General features: G+C 40.4%; 1 protein-coding gene across 1 annotated transcript in view; it reads right to left on the bottom strand.

Moving 5' to 3' along the window:
* The window catches only part of CEP128 (centrosomal protein 128), a 2,208,485-nt gene that overhangs the window by 1,641,650 nt on the left and 543,296 nt on the right, over positions 1–23,539 (bottom strand). The window contains exon 11 of the mRNA XM_044074035.1: positions 12,050–12,124. Coding sequence (XP_043929970.1) covers positions 12,050–12,124 — 75 coding nt within the window. The remainder of the gene's footprint in view (positions 1–12,049; positions 12,125–23,539) is intronic.

Genomic DNA, 23,539 nt, shown 5'->3' with positions numbered 1-23,539 from the left:
TCATTCTAAACAAAACCAAACTTCTCTTCTCCCCTAAGAAAACTGCCATTATAAACAAACCAGACTTCAAAATCTACTCTAGAAAAACCACCCTAGAAATTGTCACTTACACAAAACTGCTAAGTGTCACCATAGATGAAAGCTTAACCTTTGACCAGCACATCCACAATAACAAAAAAAAACACCAGAAGCTAGGAACCCTCTATAGGCATAAACACTTCCTCAACCCCACTACCAAACAAACCTTGGCCGCCAACTTTCTACTACCCTCCTTACTATATGGTTCCCCCCTCCTCACTAACATTCACACATCCCTAAAAAGTAAAATGGAAACCTGTTATAATAAAATTGCGAGATTTGCAACTAATGCCACCTACTCGTCACATCACTGTTCCTCACTTCACACACACAAATGGCTTGAGCTACCTCAATACCTCATTTACCAGCAACTCTCAATAACTCACAAATTTATCTATAAACCCCTTGACTGTCCGGCCCTTACCTCCACTCTAATGCAATACCACCCAAACAGACCACTTAGATTATAAAATGAGACCCTACTACTCGTCCAAAAACCTGCACTCCCTGCCGGACATGCACTGTACTCTTTCTGCATTGCCAAACTCTGGAACTTACTCCCTACATCACTCAGAGCCACCAATAATCCAGGTCCTTCAAAGATGCCTTCCAGTCACATCTATCTACCCACTGGCAATGCTCCTGCTTCCACACCCCACATTACTTGTCCCCTTCCAACTATTCCATTAACAATTTTGTACCCATACTCTATATTACTGTTTATATACTGTTATGACTGTTAGACTGTTAAAAATCTTCAATTTCTAATTCAAAATGCAACTGTTCATATTCTGTCATGACTGCTAAAACTTCAAAAATACATATGCCTTGCATTTTTAATTTGTTGTAGCAAATATTTTGTTTTTCCTTATTTGTAACGTCAGTCTGTAACCTCACTGTATGCTGAACTTGTTGTCAAATTTACTGTTTGTTTACACATGTCTATTCGGAGCTTTTCTCCCCAGGCCTCCGCTGAAAATGGGCTCACTCTGGCACAGTGGAGACTCCTGGAAAACAAATGTAAAATAAATAAATAAAATAAAATATAGGCCTTCTACTATGACCTTTACACACTATTAGCTTTCTGGACTTGTCTCTAACCACCAGCATTCCCTGGATTCTCTTAGTACCTTCTCTTTCTCTGACTAACCCCACCACCCGTTGACTGCGCACCGTCCATTGCCCTAACACTATTGTTCCAGCCTTCTTGCATACCCCTGTCTACGTATATTGTTCTCTCTTTTAAACGTACACTTTCTTTTGTCTTTCTACACTGATCCATACATAATCCTTTCTGAGTATCGCTTTGCCCCCATTTCCTCAGTTTATTTGGCCATGTTTTCTATGCTTCAGCCAGACATCTCTTAGGTGCTTCTTTCCAACTGCCCTCAATGCCTCATGTTGTACCAGTGCTGTTACTATTACATATATGTTGGTTTCTACTGCCTTGTGATTTCCTTATGTATCTCGTCTTATTTCCCACCGAGCCCTTCTAATTTAATGCCCCTGTCAATGTATATCGTTTTCTCTTTTAAACGTAGACTTTCTTTTTTCTTTCTACACTGATCCATACACAGTTATTTCATATTATCGCTTTGCCCCTATTTGCTTAGGACTACTTTAGCTGGAAGCGAGACAAATGGCTCTGGGATATCATTCTTTGTAATCTTGCTAGAGCTGAATGCATAGGCTTCTTTAAAATAGTGAATAGATGTTGGTGATCAGTTTCAATCTGAATAGCTTGACCATAAATATAATCATGAAATTTTGAACATACAAATACTATTGCCAAAAGTTATTTCTCAATTTGGGCATATTGCATTTCAGCTTGGGTAAAAGTTCTAGATGCATAGGCTACTGGTCTGCCTTCCTAAAGAATAACTGCACCAAGACCAAATTTTGAAGCATCATGGGAAAGAGTTACTGGTTTACTTACATCACAGTATCTTAATGTAGGTGGGGTGGCAATTTTCTGCTTAACGTCTTCAAATGCTCTCTGGCACCATTCCAACCATGTAACAGTTTTGCGTGTCAGCTCTCTCAAAGGCACTGTCAATTCACTGAAGTCTGGTATGCACTTGCCTGAATAGTTCACCATACCAAGAAAACTGTGTAGAGCTGGAACAATATCTGGTGCTGGCATCTCAAGAATGGCTGCTTGCTTGGACTGGTCTGGTCAGAAGCCAGTGCTGGTAAATAAATGACCTACATATGTAACTTCCGGTAGTCTGAATTTGCACTTCAGAGGATTGAGCTTTAAGTTCACTTCACGTGCTCTGTCTAGAACTTTCCAAAGGTTTCTGTCATGCTCTGCTTCACCATTACCTCCAACCATTAAATCATCTACTACGGCAAAGTATAACCAGAAAAATGTGCTCCATTGCACGATGAGACTTCACTTGCAAAATTTATTCCAAATGGCATCCTGAGGAATCTATATCTTCCAAATGGGGTACTGAAAGTAGTCAGTAATAAAGATTTGCGATCAAACATCACTTGCCAAAATGAACTTTTTGCATCCAAGGCAGAAAAAACAGTGGCATTCGGTATTAGGGCTGCAGCTTCCTTGAAAGTACGCATGGGATGATGTGGTCTATTTAATGCTTTGTTCAAATCTCTTGGATCAATGCATATTCTGATTTCGTCTGAGCCTTTTATGTGGGCTGCTACCATGGACGACACCCATTCACAGTTGGTTCTGTAATTGGATAAATTACATCTTGCTGCACCATTTTATCCAGCTGAGCTTTGACTTTATCCTGCATAGCTATCAGAACTTTACTTGCTGGTCAGACTACTGGACTGACCTCTGGATCTAGCTTCACAGAATACACAACTGGAAGTTTGCCTAACTTGTCATCGAAAACATCAGCATACTCTGAGAAAACAGCTTCAGTAAAATTGGAACTAGGAGATGTGGTAATATGATGAACTTCTTTGGTAAAGGAAAGCAGATTCATTCTCAAACTGTCTCTGAGACCCAATAATGATTGCACAGGTCTTCGGACTACATAAAATAGCAAGCTGCAACAGCTCCTGGTCAAATAACATGAAAGCAGTACTGAGCCCTTTGGTCTGAATCTCTTCACCTCCATAAGTAACAAGGTTCGCACAAATGGCCACATTAAGTTGCTCACCAGCTCTCACCTTAGCAAATGCGTCTGCTGACATAACATTACACTTTGAACCAGCATCTACTTTGAGCTTGGTGGATTTACCATTGATCTGGACAGTACAAAACACTTCCTTCTTTGCCAACAAATCTACTGCATCAACCCTTTCACCAATTACTGACACACCATCTACATAGAAAGCAGAGTTGCAGCTCTCTGTATGATTAACTTGATTTTCTAAGTGACATTTCTTTATAACTCTGTGAGGTTTACTTGATTTGCAAAACATTTGAAAATGGTTCCATTTTTTTACACTTGTGGCATTTCTGACCAAATGCTACGCATCTTTCTCTCTTAGACTCATGATCGGTACCACAATTGTGGCAGTCAACAATAAAGCTGAATTTGGGTTTTGCTGACTCACCCTTGTACTGCACTGAGCATGTCCTTTTCTTAGAACTTGTTGGAAAACTACAGGTTTTACCTGGGGAGCCTGCAGGGGTAGCAAGTGCCATGTTCTTATGCCTGCTTCTGCTAGCCACGTGTTGCACGCTATCTACATTTGCTCTAAAGCCTGCTGAAATCATGCTCTTATCACTTGCAAGCATACCTGTGTGCCTTTCTGTAACTTAATGGATTTGACAAATCTCAATAGCTTTGCTCATCATTAAATCACTGTCACAAAGCAAAATCTTTCTCACTGCAGCACTATTAATCCCACACACAAGCCTGTCCTTTATTAACTCATCCTTTAAATCACCAAACCTATAAGTTTTAGCTTTGTTTCCAAGGTCAGTAATACAAGCTGCAAACGTTTCACCTAGTTTTTGATCTTGTGTAAAACAAATGCTTCTCTAATGTAACATATGTCTGGGGGTTACACATTTCCCTGAATTTGCATTTCAAATACTTGGGGTCTTCCCTTGATTCAGCCTGTACAACAATATGACGGCTTTCACCTTCTCCCTCATATACTGTTGGTGCATACACAAACGAACGCTCTCTTTCAATGGGCTCTGACCCAGCTAGGTTTAGCAAAATGAATGCCCTGGTGTGTGTATCTTTGTCAGAATAAGCTGCTTGTATAAAAATATCATACTCTTGCTCAAATATTCTCTAATTCTCTTCAATATTCTGAGCAAATACAAGTGGTAATGGCTTGCGAAATCCATCTGCCATATTAACCCATACCAGTGAGGGTTCTTGCAAGGATGCACGAACACACACACATATATATATACATATGCCAGAAATTTATGCAAGTATTTGTAACTATGCTCAGTAGCACAACAAGCCTCTGTATAACTGAACTTTGTGAAATACATCTCCTGGGCACAAGAATATTCTTGAAATGACTGCACTGTAAGAAATCACCTCTTATCAGTGTAAGAAACATTGCAAAATAACTGCACTGTGTGAATAAACTGGGCAGAAAAATTCAGAGTAAAAAACATTTCGAAGTAATTGCACTTTGCGAATAAACAGTACACAGCACACTGCAACGTTCCCAAAATGGTTGTACTTTGCAAAATAACTCTGTACAGTGCAAGAAACACTCTGTAATGGCAACACTATGCAAATAGACAAACTCAGCACAAGAAACTTTTTGAAATGGCTGTATTTTGACTGCACTTTACGAGACAGTTGCACTTTGCACACAATAAACTCTTCAGAATAAATGCACATTAATAAGCACACACTGTAAGCACTTTTACACGGGTCTATATTACATTGTCAAAACAGAATTACAGCGAATGCCATTTCGACAACACAAAGACCGAAATTCAAAAACAGCGAAGCCCCCCACTTTGAAATGTTTTAACTGGTGTGCTGTGTATTGTTGGTCTACCGATTTTTTTCTCTAGGAAAAAAATCAGTGACCTAGGGTTTTGACGTTTTTGAATTTTGCTTTTTATGTGTCATCGAAACGGCATCCACTGTAATGCCATTGACAATATAATATAGACCCCCTTTTACAAACTTTGAGATACTTTGAATAATTCTAGTTATGCCCTTAATAGTTCCAATCAATGTAAAACAGTAGTTCATGCCAAAAAACAGTACTTTGCCAAAAACATGCAGTCACTTGCTTTATTTATGCTTAATGTGCCCTTTTCGCCCTTTATTATATTTGTTTTGCTTGTTAAAATTTTTTTTTCATGCCCATTATACTTTTCTTATGCTCGTTTTACTCTAAACATGCTCAGTTTGCAATTTCGAGGCAATTCTGAACCCCTTATGTGCTTTTCTGATAACTGTTTTATCGAATATCTTAATTTTAAACATCTCGTTTAATTAATAAATTTTTCCGTGCCTCTCGCTTGTTTAATAATGCATTTTGTTCCCTAGTAATGCTCTGTTTTATCTTTTTAATAAATAAATAGTTTGTGCAAGTTTTCAATATCTTTAGTTCATTTCCAGACCTTTTTTGTACTCGGTTCTCTTAGTTTACTTTCACTGTTAACTCTTCACCTCATAGCTCTGAAAACCAGTCTCTGGAATCCTTATTCTGACACCATGTTGCTCGTCCAGTCAGGATAAAACAGACAAGCATTCGTGGGTTCTGTTCAAGCAGCTTTGTTAGGTAAAACACATCAGGATTGAGGCTTAACTTTAACTTACATAAACTTGTAAACAAACTAGCTATTACACTCATACATGCTCACTTTCTGGCTGCACTCTCAAAATGGCTCTGAAACTAACGTGCTTGCTATTTATATGCACATGCTCTCCTTGAAACACTTCTTAAAGGTATAACACACACACACTATTCTACAACATGTTTCCTCCTCGACAAAACCTCTAGTCCCCATTTAAGGCTCCATTACCAGCTCAAGCAGCTTAATTTATAGGCCTATGTATAACTGCATTCCAGAGACCATGCATCTTCCATTAGCACCCAGACACATATTATTCTGATAATCACTTTTATTTATATTTTTCAGAATTGTTTTTTAAACACCAACTCTCCTGGGGTTCACTTAATATCCACCACCCTTCAACCTACCCTACTGTCCGCAGGGGGTACATCGACCATTGCCCTGGTACTCTAGTCCTGCCTTTATTTGAAACTTTTGGCAAACTTCTTTTAAAAAACATGGTTTTAAATTATCTAATACCCATAGCCACTTCAGAAGACCATGAGCATTATTTCTTCTGAGTCTTCCATAACCGTCTTTACTTTGGGGTCATTTTTATATCATACTGTTTTTCAAATTCAGTCTTTTCAAATTCCACTTCATCACACTTAATATTCTCTTTTTTACTAGACAGGATGTTACAAAAATCTGGCATGCCAACCTAGTGCCCCGCAAACCACAGGGTCAGAAATACCCTTACCAACGTAAATGGCAATCACATAGTCTCCATTTTTGTGCTCTTAAAGGAGTGTAACAAAACCCCATTTTTTACTCTCGGCACCAAATATTTATGGCCCGCCTGTACATAGCAAACACATAGCGAACCATATACTTTGGTTATTAGCAATGACCTTGGCAGAACTGAAGAAGTAAAAGCGCTCATCTAATATCCCTTTATTCTACTCAGCTTCGCTCACTCTTACAACTATGTATACTCTGCATTTATTTTATATGGACTTAAGCATGTTTGTGGAGATGTTTTTTTTTTTGAAATGTAATGTTTTCTTTAACAACAGAAGTCTGCTAAATTAAAGTCTTGTTTTTTTGGTGCCAAAAAAATTATTTCTGAACCTTACTCCACAAAGGTGGGGAAGAGCTGTCAAAAGCCAGCCTAATGGCCCTCCCCCATCATGGACATACCTTTAGGACTAGACTGTTCTAACATGCCTCTTTAACTTGTAATAAATACTTACCACTTTTGGGTCTTTTAGTTTAAACAGCACTCAGCTGCCTATATAATACAAAAATCTGTTTTAGTGAAGATGAGGCTCCCATGTTTCTTTATTCCACAGAATATAAGTACTTTTTTTAAAGCTGCACAACTGCCTTTTTAAGCCTTTTGAACCTTCTAAGCAAATAGCACCCAGCAGAGAGGCTGCAAAAGAACCACAGCAACCACAATCAAAGACGAGAGAAACCTAAAGCCTACAATTTCGAAGAGAAAAACAGGCAAGCAATCAGTGAAGTGGCAGCCACAGATGTAGATGATCCTTACCCACCATCCCAGGTAATCTACAGGGTTTATTGTTTTTTTTGCTTTCATATGTACAGCTTGCCAAGTAGCTGCTGTAACTTAGCCAAATTATTCCTTGCTGTTTTTTTTTTTTTTTTATATACCATGCTGTTTTTGTAAACTTTGCTGTTTTGAAACTGTATTCCTATATTATGCAAAGTGTACTTGTGTTTCACCACGTTATATATTTTTTTATATATATATTGTGAAGCTCTTTTCCGTGGGCCTCTGCTGAAAATGTGCCCTGTGCCCAGTCTGAATTTCCTGGTAAACAAAATCAATAAATTAATAAACTTAACCTGCCTTCTGATGAAACATGACAAGAAAGCTTACTAAGGAGGGCAGCCAGCAAATAGCACTGTAAATTATCAATAGAATCTATCTGGCGGTGTATTTGGTTACCACCTACTGGTATACTAAGACATTCCCCTTCCAAAACAGTACAAAGGCTGATAAAGGAGAAGGGTAACTCAGAACTGCAATAGTAGGAATATAACTTTCTCTGTTAGATTCTATCCTGCTTCTTCTTTTTCTCAGTCAACATCTTTTATGCTTTCTAAAGTAAAACAATTTGGGTTTTTGTCAGATTCCTGGAATCCTGAGAGAGAAAAAGTGTAAATCATCAATGTCCCCATTATCATCTAATTTAGGTAACATATCCTTGGTACATAATCAAAGCAAGGCTTGTTAGATGTTAGTAAGTTATAGGAACTCTGATGGATGGGGGTTATGAAACATTTCATCACCACTACAACTGAACCCATATTTTCCAATTTATGTAACATACATTTGTATACTGCCAGATAACAGTTTAAAATCTCTGCACCAATACTGCAGCTTCCCAAGATGTGGAGACTGAAAGATGAGGTATTATATACACTTCATTCAGTATGCATACACTATGAAGAACTTGAAGATGCAAAAGTAGTTATGATACTGTCGGCATACAGGTATAGGTTTCATAAGTATAGATAAGGTTAATGATCACCAGGACCTTTATATACTTAGCTGTGCCTAGCTGTGTAACACAGTCCAATTGTCTCCCTATGTATCATAGGTGTTTATTACGAGGGGGTATGGTGGTTAGGAAGTTTCAAGAGGTTATGTGGGGGGAGTATGTTAGAGGTAGACAGTAATGCCCAAACTATCAGAGACATGGGGGACACACCCAGGCTGAATTTCCAATTTCTCATCCTTTGGTAAAGGTCAAGCTTAAATAGGGTTACGGAGAAACTCTGCTTTACATGGACAGGAAGTTTCTTCCGGAACATGGGAATCCTCTGAGATACACATCTGTCTCGGCAACATCTCTTATTTATGTCACAAGCAAAATTTAAATCCTTGGATCTAGTGGTGCTGATGCTGTTAATTTTGTGGATGTGCAAAAAGTCCATCAGAGCTGGATCTGAGGGTGCCTTGTATGCCAGGAATAGATTGCCTCTCAGTAACCTGTTTGAGCCTCAGTATAGAGATTGGCTTATATAGACTGCATTAAAGCCCTATGTGTTTATACCTTGGATTCTTCTAGCATGGAACCTTTGTGGGCATTCCAACTGTTGCATACGTCTAGTCAGATACATGCCAAAGGGTGCATTATACTCAATAATGGGTCTGATAAGGGCCAAATAAAGTGGCACTATAACTTCCTTGGACATGGATGCCATGCCCTCACTTATATGTTGGGTGATACAGAATAATTTTCTTACTCTCTTGGCCACACATTGGTCAAAGGCCAGATAACTCTCTACATATGTTCCCAGATCCCCGACTACCAGGTCAACTCTTAAGAGTATCTTATCAATGGAGTAATGAACTTGGGTAGCAGTTTTCACAAAAAGCACTATAATGCATTTGTTTGTATTTAGTTTTAATTCTGATTGTGACACCTGTCACTTATCTGTGTTAGAGCCTTTTGTAAGATCTTTGTGTCATGGGGAGAATGGTAACTCCCAGTTTGCAATCATCTGCAAACTTGGTCAGCCAAAGGCCCTTGACATTAGCCTTTATCTCTGAGAAGTAGACGCCAGATTGGAGCGGTCTCAGCCCAAAGTGCTGATGTACCCCACTGGTGATCAGTCTCACCAATCCTAACTTCTTGGGTCTTGTCTGTAAGCTAGATGGCAATCCAGACAGTTATGTAGGGGTTTATGCCCAGTTCACTGAGTTTATCAACTACACCAGAGTGGGATATTCTATTGAACACCTTAGCCAGGTCCAAGTAGGCGGTATCTACCATTTTCCCCTCATCTATCCGTACATACAAGTCTAACTCACAAATCTTGAAGTACTATGCCCAAATTATTACAGTACATGTGTACCACAAATTATGAGTACATAAACAAAAAAATAAATAACTACACAGTATATACATACCATAAGGCGTATGCACTAAACTCAGTAAAATCATTTGCATTACTGATACAATTCTAAAGTTGTAGCATCTTACATAGTATTCATAAGAGTGGGTGGTGTGGGGTATTTTAGTCAACTCACTATTGAGTATTCTTTTATACTAGTGGAAATAAGTGGGCTATATTAAAACAACAGGGGAAGGTATACAGATAACTGGGCCTAAAACAAGTGGTAAATACTACAAGAGTTCTTAAGTATTTAATCTGTATTATACAATCAGGGTAGTGAAGTTTTTGTGGTTGATAAAAATATAAAGTTTAAAAAATGTTTTTCAGAAGTAAATGCTAAATATAACACACCATGGGGAGTTAAAAGAGATGTATAAAGTCTTATAAATTTGGTCACTACCCTAGATTCTTTGTCCAGAAAAACAGCAGTAATTATTAGTTTTCTTTTCAAGCTGGATGGAGAAAAAGTAGGCCTGTATGTAAGATGTTAATACTTTAGGAGAAGGAAACTATGTATCTGCAGCCTTTCCCCACAGTCTATTGTGTATTCTGAAAATATTCAAGAAAAGGAAGGACAGGTCAAGGTTACAGCTGTTGATATCGCAAACTGTTGTATCATACTTAAGAAACCCCCCCTGCACCCATCCATCCTTAATGGGTGGCATAATAAAGAACATAAAAATGTTGTAAAGAATAACCTACTTTTCTTAAACTTACTACTTTTCGTAGACATCTGTAGAAAACGCCAAATGATGAATGGTTTGAATGTGGCAAAAAAAATGAAGACAGCATAGGAAAAAAGCTGCTTTTTGTTTGAAGAATGGGTCAGAGAATCAGTAATGCAAGAAAGGAATTAGTCACCCACCACAAGCATGGGGCCATAGAATGTTTGAAACAGACAAGGCAAAAGACATTTGACATCAGTGACTAAAACCACAGCTCTTATACTGCCACAACCACCCTCTGTAAAGAAATATCACAAAGGTTTCTGCAGAAATGATGCAGCAGGACCAGATGAGCAGCTCCTAATGCATTAGAACAACTTTCAGTGCCACTTTGTGAATCATTTAAAAACCTTTTCTGCTTGTCTCACTAACTACAGTGATGTTACAGGACTAGAGATTGAAGATGGTGATTTCCTTGCACGAGAGGATCTATGAGACATCAGGATAATTACAACTTTGTCAGACTGCCTTCCATTTCACAGATCATCAAGAAAAACATTCTGCATGACAAACTGATGCAGTTCCTGAAAGTTAATTCACTGAATAGCAGTTGACAGCCATATTTTAAGCAGAGGAGATCTAATCAGTCTAACTGGAGTCAGTTCTAAGAATGGGTCACCGTTGAGGTAGACAACAGTAGCCATATGGATGCTTGGTAACTGAAGTCTTTGACAATGCACTTCAGAAGAAAGTGGTGAGAAATTAAATACCTTACGTTTGGGGCCCTAAAAGGTAAAATGGACAGGAAACAGTTTCTTTCTAGAAGTAGACAGTGACAGTTTGTGTGGGTGTGTGATTGTGTGGTTGGAAATCAGGCAAGCTCGTAGGTTTATAATTATGAGTTATAAAAATACTGAATAAAATGGAAGGTTAAAAATAAGTAAAGACTTAGACACCTGGGCATGCAAACTTTAGACAAGACTGAAAGAGAAATAGGAGTACGAGTTAGATACAGGATACTGTGCATCGGCAAGTTGAAAGGTAAAGATGAAGGGGGATAAATGTGGGAGAGGGGGATACATGAGTAACAACTGGAACTGCTCAAGATGATGTCAGGAATTTTTTTTAACTCATCTGTAATCTTAGTAATTCCATTAGGCTCAAGCCTCTTTGCAGGGGTGACCCCACAGCACTATCTGGTTAAGTGACTTGCTTAGAGCTTAACAACAGTTAAACAGATACAGATTCAAACCTAGACTACAGGATGAAGCTCACTAACAGCATATAGCCTTAATCATCTGTGTTAAAAACTGCCAGTTTCTCTACCTCAGGTAATGGGTGGAAGGGACCAGAAGGTTATAAAGCAGTTGTACAGTACAGGTCATCAGAGTAGTTCAAGCATACACTGGACTCGATACAAAAATGAAATAAAAAAGAAATGAATGAGTTGACAGCAGCAACATTAATGTTGGCACGAGAGATCACAGGTTCTCTAAAGTCAAGATCTTTGTAACTTCATAAGTAACTGCTCTACAGTCAAACCACCAAGCTCATAAAAATGAGCAATCATATATTTTTCATCTTAAAATAAGTTAATTTTAGCAGCTAAATGTAGTTTTGTTTCTAGAAATGCAAAAGCTATTTGATGAAAATAAAATAACTTTGAACAGTTGCAAGATACCTGATAATGGAGAGCATCTCGTCCACCTTCAGACTGATCTAGCCGTCGCCGGGTCCTTCCTAGCTCCTGCTCTACCTATGATGAAAATAAAACTGTGAACAAAAATGCACTGTAACCAACAACTACAAAATCACATCATGAATAAATATGTTGTAATGTCTGCATAAACAGGATCAGAGATACAAGTTTATGTAAACATAATGGCATTTTTTTCCATCTTACAGCAACACAAACCCTATTATAGCTGCTAAAAAATCACTATAGCAATAAAATCTGCAGGCAGACTAAAAAGATTCATATTAAATATACTTAAGGAATAAATTCTAACTAATGTTGTTTTCAAATTATTCTGAACTTTTTAAAATCATCAATCCCAGGATTTTAGTACACCAGGAGAAGAAGGTGAGAACGGAGAATTAAAGCCATCATTCAGATGGAATTAGTACATTACTTTACAAATTCCTAGTCCCCTAGTGTGTAATCACATTGAGGGGTTAAACTCGCTTTCTTTGAAAGTGAGTCCACAAAAAACACTTCCAAAAAGTGAACCTCGGAGGCAATTTTTTTTTGTTCGCAGAGGGGCCCCTTCACTTCATATGCAGGAGGACATCCCCAAACCCCTTCAAGCTTACATACAGAACTATTCAAAGTTCTCTCAACAGTGAAGAAAAAAACAGAAATGCCCACCGATGCCAGTAGTTATTTTAGCACTTTTACTTCAGTCTATCGGCATTCGTAAAAATGACAGGCTCCCACCCTACTGCTAGGAAATGCAGTGCAAAGCCCATTACACAGATCCAGCATAGCTGCACATTCCTATGCATTTACAATTATCAGAGTACTGTGCCTTATGTATAGCAATGTGCAAGACATTGTGGCAGTAGACATCATGTTTAGGTGGAAGGTTTCAATTTTTAGTCAGAGATTTTGTATGCACAAATAGCAAACATATCTGAAGCAATCTAGTTGAGTTATCAGGCCACCATGTCTCATATGTAAAATGTAGGGCACTGCTGCCTGCTTTCAGGGTTTTGTTAATTTAGAAATGACAGTCACTAATAGCTGAATATTTGAGCTGTTTCATTAGCTGTTATATACCTACATCAACTTTATTACAAGCTGAGAAGCACAAACTTGCAGTGTTATAAGAGAGTACTGCATTTTATTTTTCTGTTTATTTATGTTTCATTGAATATTGTGTTAAAGATAGTACTGTATTTTATTTTACTCTGTATTTATTTGCTTCACTGAATATTGTGATCTGTCTGTCTCTCTGCAGTTAGTTTCCCACCCTCCGTCCTTGTTCCTGTTGTGGTATTAATCTTGGTGGCTTTGGAATTGCCCGCCCCTCCTGTAAATTTGTGTTTGAACACTCCTCCTGGATCCAACTCATTTGCTCACTCAACAGAATACAGTGAGATCATATTTTGATTCCAGACAATCCTATCAGTCTCATCTGCTCAGTTCTATCCCAGCCTAATGTCATTAGCAAATTCTACCTAATACAGAGAGAGAACATTTGAGTAGGCCAACCCACTTAGGCCCTTAACCTTGAATTATCTTCTGTTTCTCCTTTCTCCCTTTCCACTTTACTTTGTGTTCTGACAAGAGTGTGCTTCTCAGCTGATAAGTATATTTTTTGGCACTTTTTAAATGTCCAGGTTGAATTAAACAATAACTGAATTCAGTTCAGAATAACAGTTTGAATAAATTGCTTTAATATTGCTACACACTCAAGTGTGCTAGCTTGCACTGCACTTGAATTGTTTTTAGAGCTGTTTTAGCTGCTTTTCTGTAGCAAAAATAAATAAATAATTCTACGCTCGTTTCCTGCCTTTCCTGTAACTAGTCTAGTCTAGTTACAGATTTGCTGCATCCAGGACTGTTTGTAAGCTTCTGAGCCCCCCACAAGCCTTTCTGTGTTGGAGGGAAGCCTTCTAGCTTATCAGTGGCAGATCAACCACACGAATGGTTTCTGCCCCAGAAATTGTAGTTTATTGGTCATTTGGGCAGTTTTTCCATCTCTTTCAACTTTCTGGTCTAAAATCCTGTGTTTGCGCTCATTTCTTGCCTTTCCTGTAACTAGTCTAGTTTAGTTACAGATTTGCTGTATCCAGGACTGTCTGTAAGCTTCTGAGCCCCCCCCCCCCGAAGTCTCTCTGTATCAGAGGGAAGCCTTCTAGCTTGTCAGTGGGAGTGATAAGCACTAGGTTAGCCTATCTACCACAAGAGGAGTGGTTTCTGGCCCAAACATTGTAGTTTACTGGCCGTACGGGCAGTTTTTTTCCATCTCCTTCAACTTTCTGGTCCACAACCCCACATTTACACTTTTCCCGCCTTTCCTGTAACTAGTCTAGTCCAGATACAGATATGGTGTATCCAGGACTATATGCAAGCTTATAAGCCCCCCAAGCCTTTCCATGTTGAGGGAAGCCTTCTAGCTTATCAGTGGGAGTGGTGAGCACTAGGTAGCCTATCTACCTGAAGAGGAGTGGTTTCTGGTCCAGAAATTGTAGTTTATTGGCTGTTTGAGCACTTTTTTCCTTCTCCTTCAACTTTCTGGCTTAAAAGCCTGCATTTGCGCTGGTTTCCAAGCTTTCCTATAACTAGTCTACTCTAGAGACAAATTTGCTATATCCAAGACTGTTTGTAAGCTTCTGAGCCTCCTCAAGCCTCTCTGTGTCAGTGCCTTCTAGCTTGTCAGTGGGAGTAGTAAGCACTAGGTAGGTAGTCTATCTACCACAAGAGGAGCGGTTTCTGATCCAGAAATTGTAGTTTATTGGCCATTTGGGAAGTTTTTTCCATCTCCTTCAACTTTCTTATTAAAAGATCGCGTTTGCGCTTTTCCTGCCTTTCCTGTAACTCTACTCTAGACCAGATACAGATTTGCTGTATCCAGGACTGTTTATAAGTTTCTAAGAGCTGCCAAAGTCTGCTCTTCAATTTTTCCCTTAGATCTGCTAGTTCTCGCCTCTCCTGCACTTTTACTAGCTTATCAGTCTAGCATTTTATCATACCAGACTTCTTGTAGCAATTATTGTAGCACATAAAAGTGCTACCAGCACTAAACGTTCTACAAGGAAACAGCTCCAGTACTTATTATTAATGCCCACCCCTCCAGGCATGTCTAAAGGTCAGTTCCCTATGCTTTCTCCTGTAACCTGGTGAACTTCGACATCCTGAAGCAATGTAGCAACTGCCTCATGTACACCAACAACCCTCTCCTTTTACCTCCCAACACGCAGACTTGCGAGAGATGCACTTATATATCCAAACTGGGAGCCATGCACTCTCCAACCAAGACCGGAATAGCTGGTCAAGAGGAGACGGTCTACACCACATGGAACACGTAACCCTCCAGAACACACACCAGCACTGCCTTCACATAAAAACACAAACCACACACACACCTTCGCAGAGGCTCTCAATAAAAATCTACCCAAACATCTACAAGGCAGAAGTGCACTCGACCACCACAACACAATACTAATCACGACACACAACTCTCCAAAACAATGTGCCACTCAACCAAAGCCCCTATGGCAAAACAGCATGCCCAGCACACTAGTCATAGGTGACTCGATAGTGAGGCACACTGATGTCCCACTTAGTAGGTTAAATAAGGAGGAAGTAACAGTCAGCTGCCTGTCAGGTGCCAGGATCTGCCGTATGGCACTAAATATACAGAACCAAATGATACTGTCAACATCCTGGCAGATAGATTCATCTCTATACCGGAAGAATGCAAAGTTCCTGTAATCATGGCTGCACAGGTAAAAAACACACTCTCCAAAGCCAAGAACACAGCATCCCTTGGACCTGACAATATCCCAGGCTGCGTTCTACACAAACTACAGAATGAACTGGCACCCCACCTAATTACCATGTTCAATCATAGCTTCACCTCAGGCTTTGTGCCCACTGAATGGCGCACCATGACGGTTATCCCACTCCACAAAGGGGGAGCCACAACGGACCCCAGGAACTACCACCCCATTAGCCTGACGAGCCTGGTCTGCAAGGTTATGGAATGTATCATCATGGAACTCAAACAAAGACATTGGTAATCTCTAAACCCTGGACCCCACCCAGTTCGGGTTTGTAAAAGGCAGATCATGTCTCCTAAACCTGATAGACTTCTTTGAAGCAGTCACCAAAGCCATAGACGAGGGTAAGGTGGTTCACACAACCTATCTAGATCTCGCCAAGGCTTTCGATACCATCCCCCACTCTGGAATTATAGATAAACTCACTAAACTAGGTATAAATCCCTATGTCACAAGATGGGTTGCCAACTGGCTCACGGACAGAACCCACAATGTGAAAGTAGCAGTCTCCAAATCAGACTTCAGACCAGTGACAAGTGAAGTAGCACAGGGTTCAGTCCTGGGTCCTCTACTGTTTGGTATCTACTTCTCTGAAGTACAGGCTAAAACAGAAGGACTTTGGCTAACGAAGTTTGCAGATGACTGCAAACTGGGAGCCATAATCGAAACTCCTAACGATGTGGGCATCCTACAAAAGGGCATCACTGAGACAGATGCCTGGTGTTAAAGCCATGGCCTCAAGCTCAATGCCAAAAAGTGCATTGTCATCCCCTTTGCTAAAAACTCTGTACCCATGAACTACCACATAGGTGGTAGTCTACTTAACACCAAAAGTGTGATAAGAGACCTTGGTTCTCCTTTGATAATCACATCGCCACAGTGGTCAGGAAATCTTTCTACGTAGCACACCTCATCACAAAAGGTTTCTCATCCAGAAAAAAAGAGGTCATTGTTCCCCTCTACTCATTACTCATTAGACCCATTATAGAGTACAGCGCCCCTTTTGGTATGTACCTCACAAGACATCTACAACAACTGGAGAGGCCACAGAAATACCTCACAAAGAGGATTACTGGCCTCAAACAGATACCCTACGCAGACCGTCTCAAAAAACTCCAGCTTTAGTCCGTCGCATATCACCTACTCAGAGACGATCTCTGCCTAACATACAAAGCTATGTCAAACCCAGAGCTGTTGGATGTGCTCCACTTAAAGAAATCCCAATCCCTCCGAACTACATGCTGTAGGAACCTTGTCACCACAATAAATAGAACATGCTGGAGGGATAGATTCCTGTCCCAAAGACTTCCCATACTCTGGAACAGACTACCTATCTATGTCAAACAAAGCTCCTCATTAGCACTCTTCAAGAAAAATCTTGATGATTGGATGGGAAATAGGAAATTCACCCCGGGGATCACTTCTGTGGCTCTGCTCGACAGGGGCACAGGAAAATAATTTTCTTGGGTGGTGAAAGCCAGGGTACCTTTTTGGCTATGTTTATATAGGTCCTAGGGCCAATAGCCTAGTACCTACCTATGAACCTATATAACATACGCACTCAGGTCCCTCAACAACAGGTACAAATATGACTCTGTCATTGTACATGTGGGTGTGAATGACTGGAGACATACCTCCCTAGACTACATGAAAAGAGACATGGAGGAGCTCTCGGATTATGTAGCCCAGGTGGGTACGACCCTAGCCCTGAGCAGCATCCTACCATCACCTAGAATGATACCACAGTACAATCAGAAAATGACTGATTTCAACAACTGGCTAAGTTTCTGGTGTCATTCTAAGGGGATCCACTATATGTCTGCCTGGGATGACATGACTGACAGACCTCGATGCTTTGCCAGAGATGGCCTGCACCTGTCACCCCTGGGCTTCTGGATACTGGCCACACATAGTGCCTTTTTAGGCGGTGTTCCAAAGACAAAATTACCACCGTAACAGCTACAAACAAATGCAATCTGAGTGTCATGCTGCTCAATGCTAGAAGTCTAAATCTCAAAATGCACTCGCTCAAAGCACTCCTTAAAATGGAGAACATCGACATTTGTGCTGTAACAGAGCCCTGGTTCAAGGCAGCAGAAAGCACCCCTACACTACCAGACTATAACTCATTCCACACCTTGCGGCCCCAGAACTTGGACCGAAACTCCAAAGGTGGTGGTATTTCCATATTCATAAAGGATGCGCACACCTCAAAACTGGTAGCCCAATATAATGAATCAGGCATACTTCAGGTGCAGCTAACATTGGGTAAGACAGTGATTCAGGTCGTAACCAGTACAGGTCCCCAACCATGTCCCAAGACACTCACTCCATGTTCCTAAGCACCCTGGAGAATATTAAGGTCCAACCTAACACACTTATACTGGGCAACTTCAACCACCTCTCCATTAACTGTGAAAACTACTCATGTATCAATACACTTGCCCAATGTTTCCTGGAATTCATTAATTCCAATGCCCTGGACCAGCTTGCTCTTACCCCCACTAGAGGTAGCAACATTCTTGACCTGGTCATTGCTAACATGGGCAAATGCTGCTCTACACCAAAAGTCAACTCCTCCCTGGTTAGATCTGACCACAAACTAATCACCTTGGAAATACACATTCCTCCCATTCACCCCCAAACCACCCCTGCAAACGTAACCACCATGAAAAACTTCTCCAAAGCTAACTTTGGGCTTCTAAGAACAGAGGTGGCTAACTTCATGGCACCCATGCAAATGGCGAATAGTTGCATGACCGCCGAATCATACACCAATGCACTGTATGAACATGTACAAAAATGCATGGATCTCACCATACCCAACAGAACCAAGACACACTCCTCCAAAAAAAGGAAGCCAATCTGGTGGTCCCCTGCCATAAACAAACTCTACAACAGAAGGAGGAAACTGCTGCAGAATAAGGTGAAGTCCCAAGACTGGAAAAACTCCCTTATCAGCCTCAACAAAAAGTTGAGATCCCTCATCAAATCCTCTAAAGCTAGCTATGAAAACAGAATTGCAGCAGATAGTAAAGAAAACCACAAGGCCTTCTATAGTTATGTAAAGAACCTCCACTGCAATACCCAGATTTGCTCTGAGCTACTGCATAATGGTACCGCTATACCGAGCCAACAGATATTGCCAATATACTGGCCGACAGATTCAGTGCCAACTTTTCCCCTCTCCCCCCCCCCAAAGGACTAATCCCAATACCAGTAGATTGCCAGGCACCTCGTATTACTGCTGCACAGGTTAAATCAGCACTGTCCAAGGCCAAGAATACAGCTTCTATGGGACCTGACAATATCACTGGCTTTGTTCTATATGAACTACAAAGTGTACTGGCACCTCACCTGTGTGCCCTGTTCAATCACAGCCTTACCTCAGGCTTTGTCCCTATCGAATGGAACACTACTATAGTCATCCCTCTCCACAAAGGTGGAGCGACTACAGACCCTAGGAACTATCGCCGCATAAGCCTGACAAGTCTGATGTGCAAAGCTATGGAATGCATCATCATGGACCTAATAAGCAAGGATATAGGGAATCTCCAAACTCTGGATCCCACACAGTTTGGTTTTGTGAAGGGTAGATTATGCCTGCTCAACTTGGTCGACTTCTCTGAGTCCGTCACCAGAGCTGTGGATGAAGGCAAGGTGGTTCATAACAGCCTACCTTAATCTGGCCAAGGCCTTTGATACCATTCCCCACTCAGGAATCATAGAAAAACTCACTAAGCTAGACAACAACCCCTATATCACTAGGTGGGTTGCAAACTGGCTCACAGAAAGAACCCACAGTGTGAAAGTAGCTGACTCCAAGTCAGACTGTTGACCAGTCACGAGTGGAGTCTCACAGGGTTCAGTCCTAGGTCCTCTCCTGTTTGGTATCTACTTCTCAGAAGTCCAGTCCAACACGAAGGGACTCTGGCTGACAAAGTTCACAAACGATTGCAAGTTGGCAGCAATTATTAACTCCCCAAGTGATGCTGACATCCTACAGAAAGGCCTCACTGAGACCAACGACTGGTGTCAGAACCATGGCCTTAAGCTCAATGCCAGAAAATGTATCATCCCCTTTGGGAAAAACCCAGTTCCCATGAACTACCACATCAATGGTAGTCCACTGAACACAGAAGATGTTATAAGAGATTTGGGAACACAGGTTGACAGCAACCTCTCTTTTGACCACACACTGCCACTGTGGTCAGAAAGTCCTTCTATGTGGCACATCTCATTACTAAGGGTTTTCCATCCAGGAATAAAGAGGTCATTGTCTCCCTCTACTCTTCCCTTAGGCCAATCATCGAGTACAATGTCCCATTTAGCATGTACCTCACTAGACACCTGCAACAACTGGAGAGGCTGCAAAAGTACCTCACAAAGAGGATCTTAGGCCTTAAACACTTGTCCTATATGGACAGACTCAAAAACTCCAAATATTCTCATTCTCATATCGCCTACTTAGAGGTGATCTCTGCTTGACTTATAAAGCCATGTTTGACCAAGCTCTTTTAGAAATGCTGCATCTAAAGAAATCTCAATCCCACCTCATCACATGCTCCAGAGACCTCAACCTCATTACCACAATCAACAGAACATGCTGGAGGGACAGGTTCATAACCCAGAGACTGCTCATGCTATGGAATAGATTTCCCATATACGTCAAACAAAGCACCTCACTAGCCCGCTTCAAGAGAAATCTTGATGAGTGGATGGAAAATAGAAAATTCACTCCAGGGATCACTCCAGTGGCTCTACTTGACAGAGGCACTGGAAACTAAGGTCGGGTGGAATGATGTCAGGGTAATCCTATGGGCTAGGCTTGTAAAGGCTCCAGGGCCAATAGACTAGTACACACCTATGAACCTATGAACTACACATGTATGTCACTGTAAATGATGCCTTTATTAATCAAAATAAACGTGAACCAGGATTTAGGGCAATGTGCAAAAATATACTGTTGACACATTCCAGGCAAGACAAGAAAGAACTGATGGGTCTAATCAAAAGTTCTAAACACAGTAGGTATCAAAAGATGATGACATTCAGCTCTACACAGAGTGTAAGTGAACAAAGCTGATTTCCTAGCAGCAACCACCAGAAGATAGAGAAATGCATAAAGCACAGCATTTATACAGCTGAGTCTTCAAGCACTGACTTTTCAAATGTAGCCCAACTCACCAAGTCACGGTTGATGTAATAATGCTTGAAGAAGATGCATGCCAGAGACTGACTAACCACAGCACACATATCTACGGTGGAGATATTCTTAAAGCAAACATTGGAGGCGGTCACTGATGCACTTGCCAATATATGGTTGACAGTCACATGGTAACAATAATACAGTTGGCAATCTATTTTGAAAGTGGACGCATGGCAACCACAAGCCCTTTCTGTCCTATCAAAAACAAAACCAATTACTGCTATCTTCCTAAACTTCTGCACTTATTTATTTATTTTATTTATTTTACATTTGTTGACCGGGCTAGTCCAGCTGGATACATGTCCATTTTCAGCAGAGGCCCGGGGAGAAAAGCTCCTCGAAAGTAAAGTACAATATTATATATAAAAACAAAACAAAATTTCACAGGTGCAAGTACAATACAAAATTAAGCTATTTGATACATGAAAGATCATATATATGTGAGTAGAGTAGAATATAAGGAAATATATTCACTTCAAAACATATTTGATTGCAGAATCTTATAAGAAGTATCTTTTGTTAACATAGTAGGTAGTCTGAAAGATATTTTTGAATATAGATAGAGAATCTAATCAATTTTAAGGCCTGTTATATTTATGGTTTTCATTAGGCAGTTAGTATATACAGTAATAAGACAGGTATCTTTGTGAAAAAAAAATGACATGAGAGGTTAGTCTGGGTTCATACAGGTGCATGACCAATGGGATTTGAGGTAGGTTTTAAGCCTGATTTTAAATTGTGTTAGTGAAGAAAGGGAGGTCAGGTCACTGGAGAGAGAGTTCCAGGTTTTACCCACAGTACTAGAGAACAGAGAGTCCCCAGCCTTATTGTAGGTTTTTCCTATTTGTACTAGTATTTTATTAGATGAGCGTAGGGTCTTAAGGTTGCTGTAGGGGGTGATAAGGTTGGTAAGAATTGGTGTGTTATTAGGCTGATACAGGAGTTTGTAGGCAAATGTTAATTGTTTAAATATAAGTAGATTTAGTAACTCTAGCCAACCTAGTTGTTCATAATTAATACAGTCATGGGTTCTGAATATAGAGCCTGTTGCAAATCTAGCAATATTGTTATAGGAGACAGCCAGTTTGTTCATGTTGTTTTTTGAGAGGTTAGTATATATAGGGGAGGCATAGAGGAGGGTAGAGATTAAGTGGGTCTGGGCAATAGTAGATCTTGCTAGTAGGGTAAGAAAGGATTTGATTCTATAGAGGGAGCCTAGTTTTTTGTTGACTGTTTTTATGGTATTGTTAATGTGACTATCAAAGTTAAGGTTATTGTCAGTTATTACCCCTAGGAGTTTTGTGGTAGAGTCGGGGGATATGATGGTTCCATTTTTCGATGTGACAGTAAAGTGTAGTGGTGTGGCCTTATTGGTGGGAGTAAAAAGTAGGAGTTTGTTTTTTTGGGGGTTCAGGATGAGGCACTGGTGTAGTAACCATTCCTCAACTATGTTAAACACTTTTTGGGTGAGAGACTGAAGGTCTGATGGAGTTGGGGCTGAGCATATTAATGTGGAGTCATCAGCATACTGTATAATGAAAGCTTGAGGAATTACAGTATGCAGGTCACTGATGAAAATAGAAGAGGTCCAAGTATAGAACCTTGGGGGACACCGAGTGCAATGGGGAGATGGGAAGATAAGTTGTTCTCCCACAGAGCTGCTTGTTGCCTATTGTTTAAGTAGGATTGAAACCATTGTATAGCCAGTGCATCAAGAGATAGGTTTTTGAGTATGTTTATGAGAAGTTGGTGGTTAACCATATCGAAGGCTTTAGAGAGATCAATAAAGAGGGCTGAGGATAGAGTGTTGTTATTGCGCTTTTTGTTTATACAGTCAAAGAAGGATAAAAGGGCAGTGGTAGTACTGTGAAATGGCCTGAAGCCATGTTGGCAGTTAGCTAGTAAGTTGTTATCTATTAGGTGTTTTAACAGCTGCTTATGAATGCATTTCTCCATGATGTTTGCCAGTGGAGATAGTATAGCAATAGGTCTGTAGTTGGATAATTCCCTAGAGTTTCCACCTTTATGAAGGGGGATAATATGCGCGATCTTCCAAATAGAAGGAATAGTACCCTCAGAGATTGTTCTGTTAATCAGAATGTAGATGGGGTAGGCTAAGCATTTGCAGCTTTTTGCAGATATTCGGCAGGAAGGAGATCTGCTGCAGTGGTGGCAGGTTTGAGTTTTAGTAAAAGGGTACGGATAAAGGATGTAGGGACAGGTTTGAGATGAAATGGGGGAGGTAAGGTAGTATTAGAGGGTGTCAGAGATGAGCTGTCAGGAATTAGTTGATTGGTAAGAGACTGAATGGTCTCAGTGAAGAATGTATTAAAGGTACTTGCGATTTGCTTTGGATTGCCATGGTCAGTACCTCCAGGGGAGGGAGTGACAGAACGGCCTGGGTGTAAGAATGTATTTATCCCTGCCCAAAATTTTTGTGGTTTGTTTTGCTGG

Source organism: Protopterus annectens, chromosome 6.part0 (genome assembly GCF_019279795.1).
Source record: "Protopterus annectens isolate FY-2018-M chromosome 6.part0, PAN1.0, whole genome shotgun sequence".
In the NCBI taxonomy this organism is placed as follows: Eukaryota; Metazoa; Chordata; order Ceratodontiformes; family Protopteridae; genus Protopterus; species Protopterus annectens.
The sequence above is the reverse complement of the archived record's forward strand: the minus strand, read 5'-3'. Positions and strand labels throughout refer to the sequence as shown.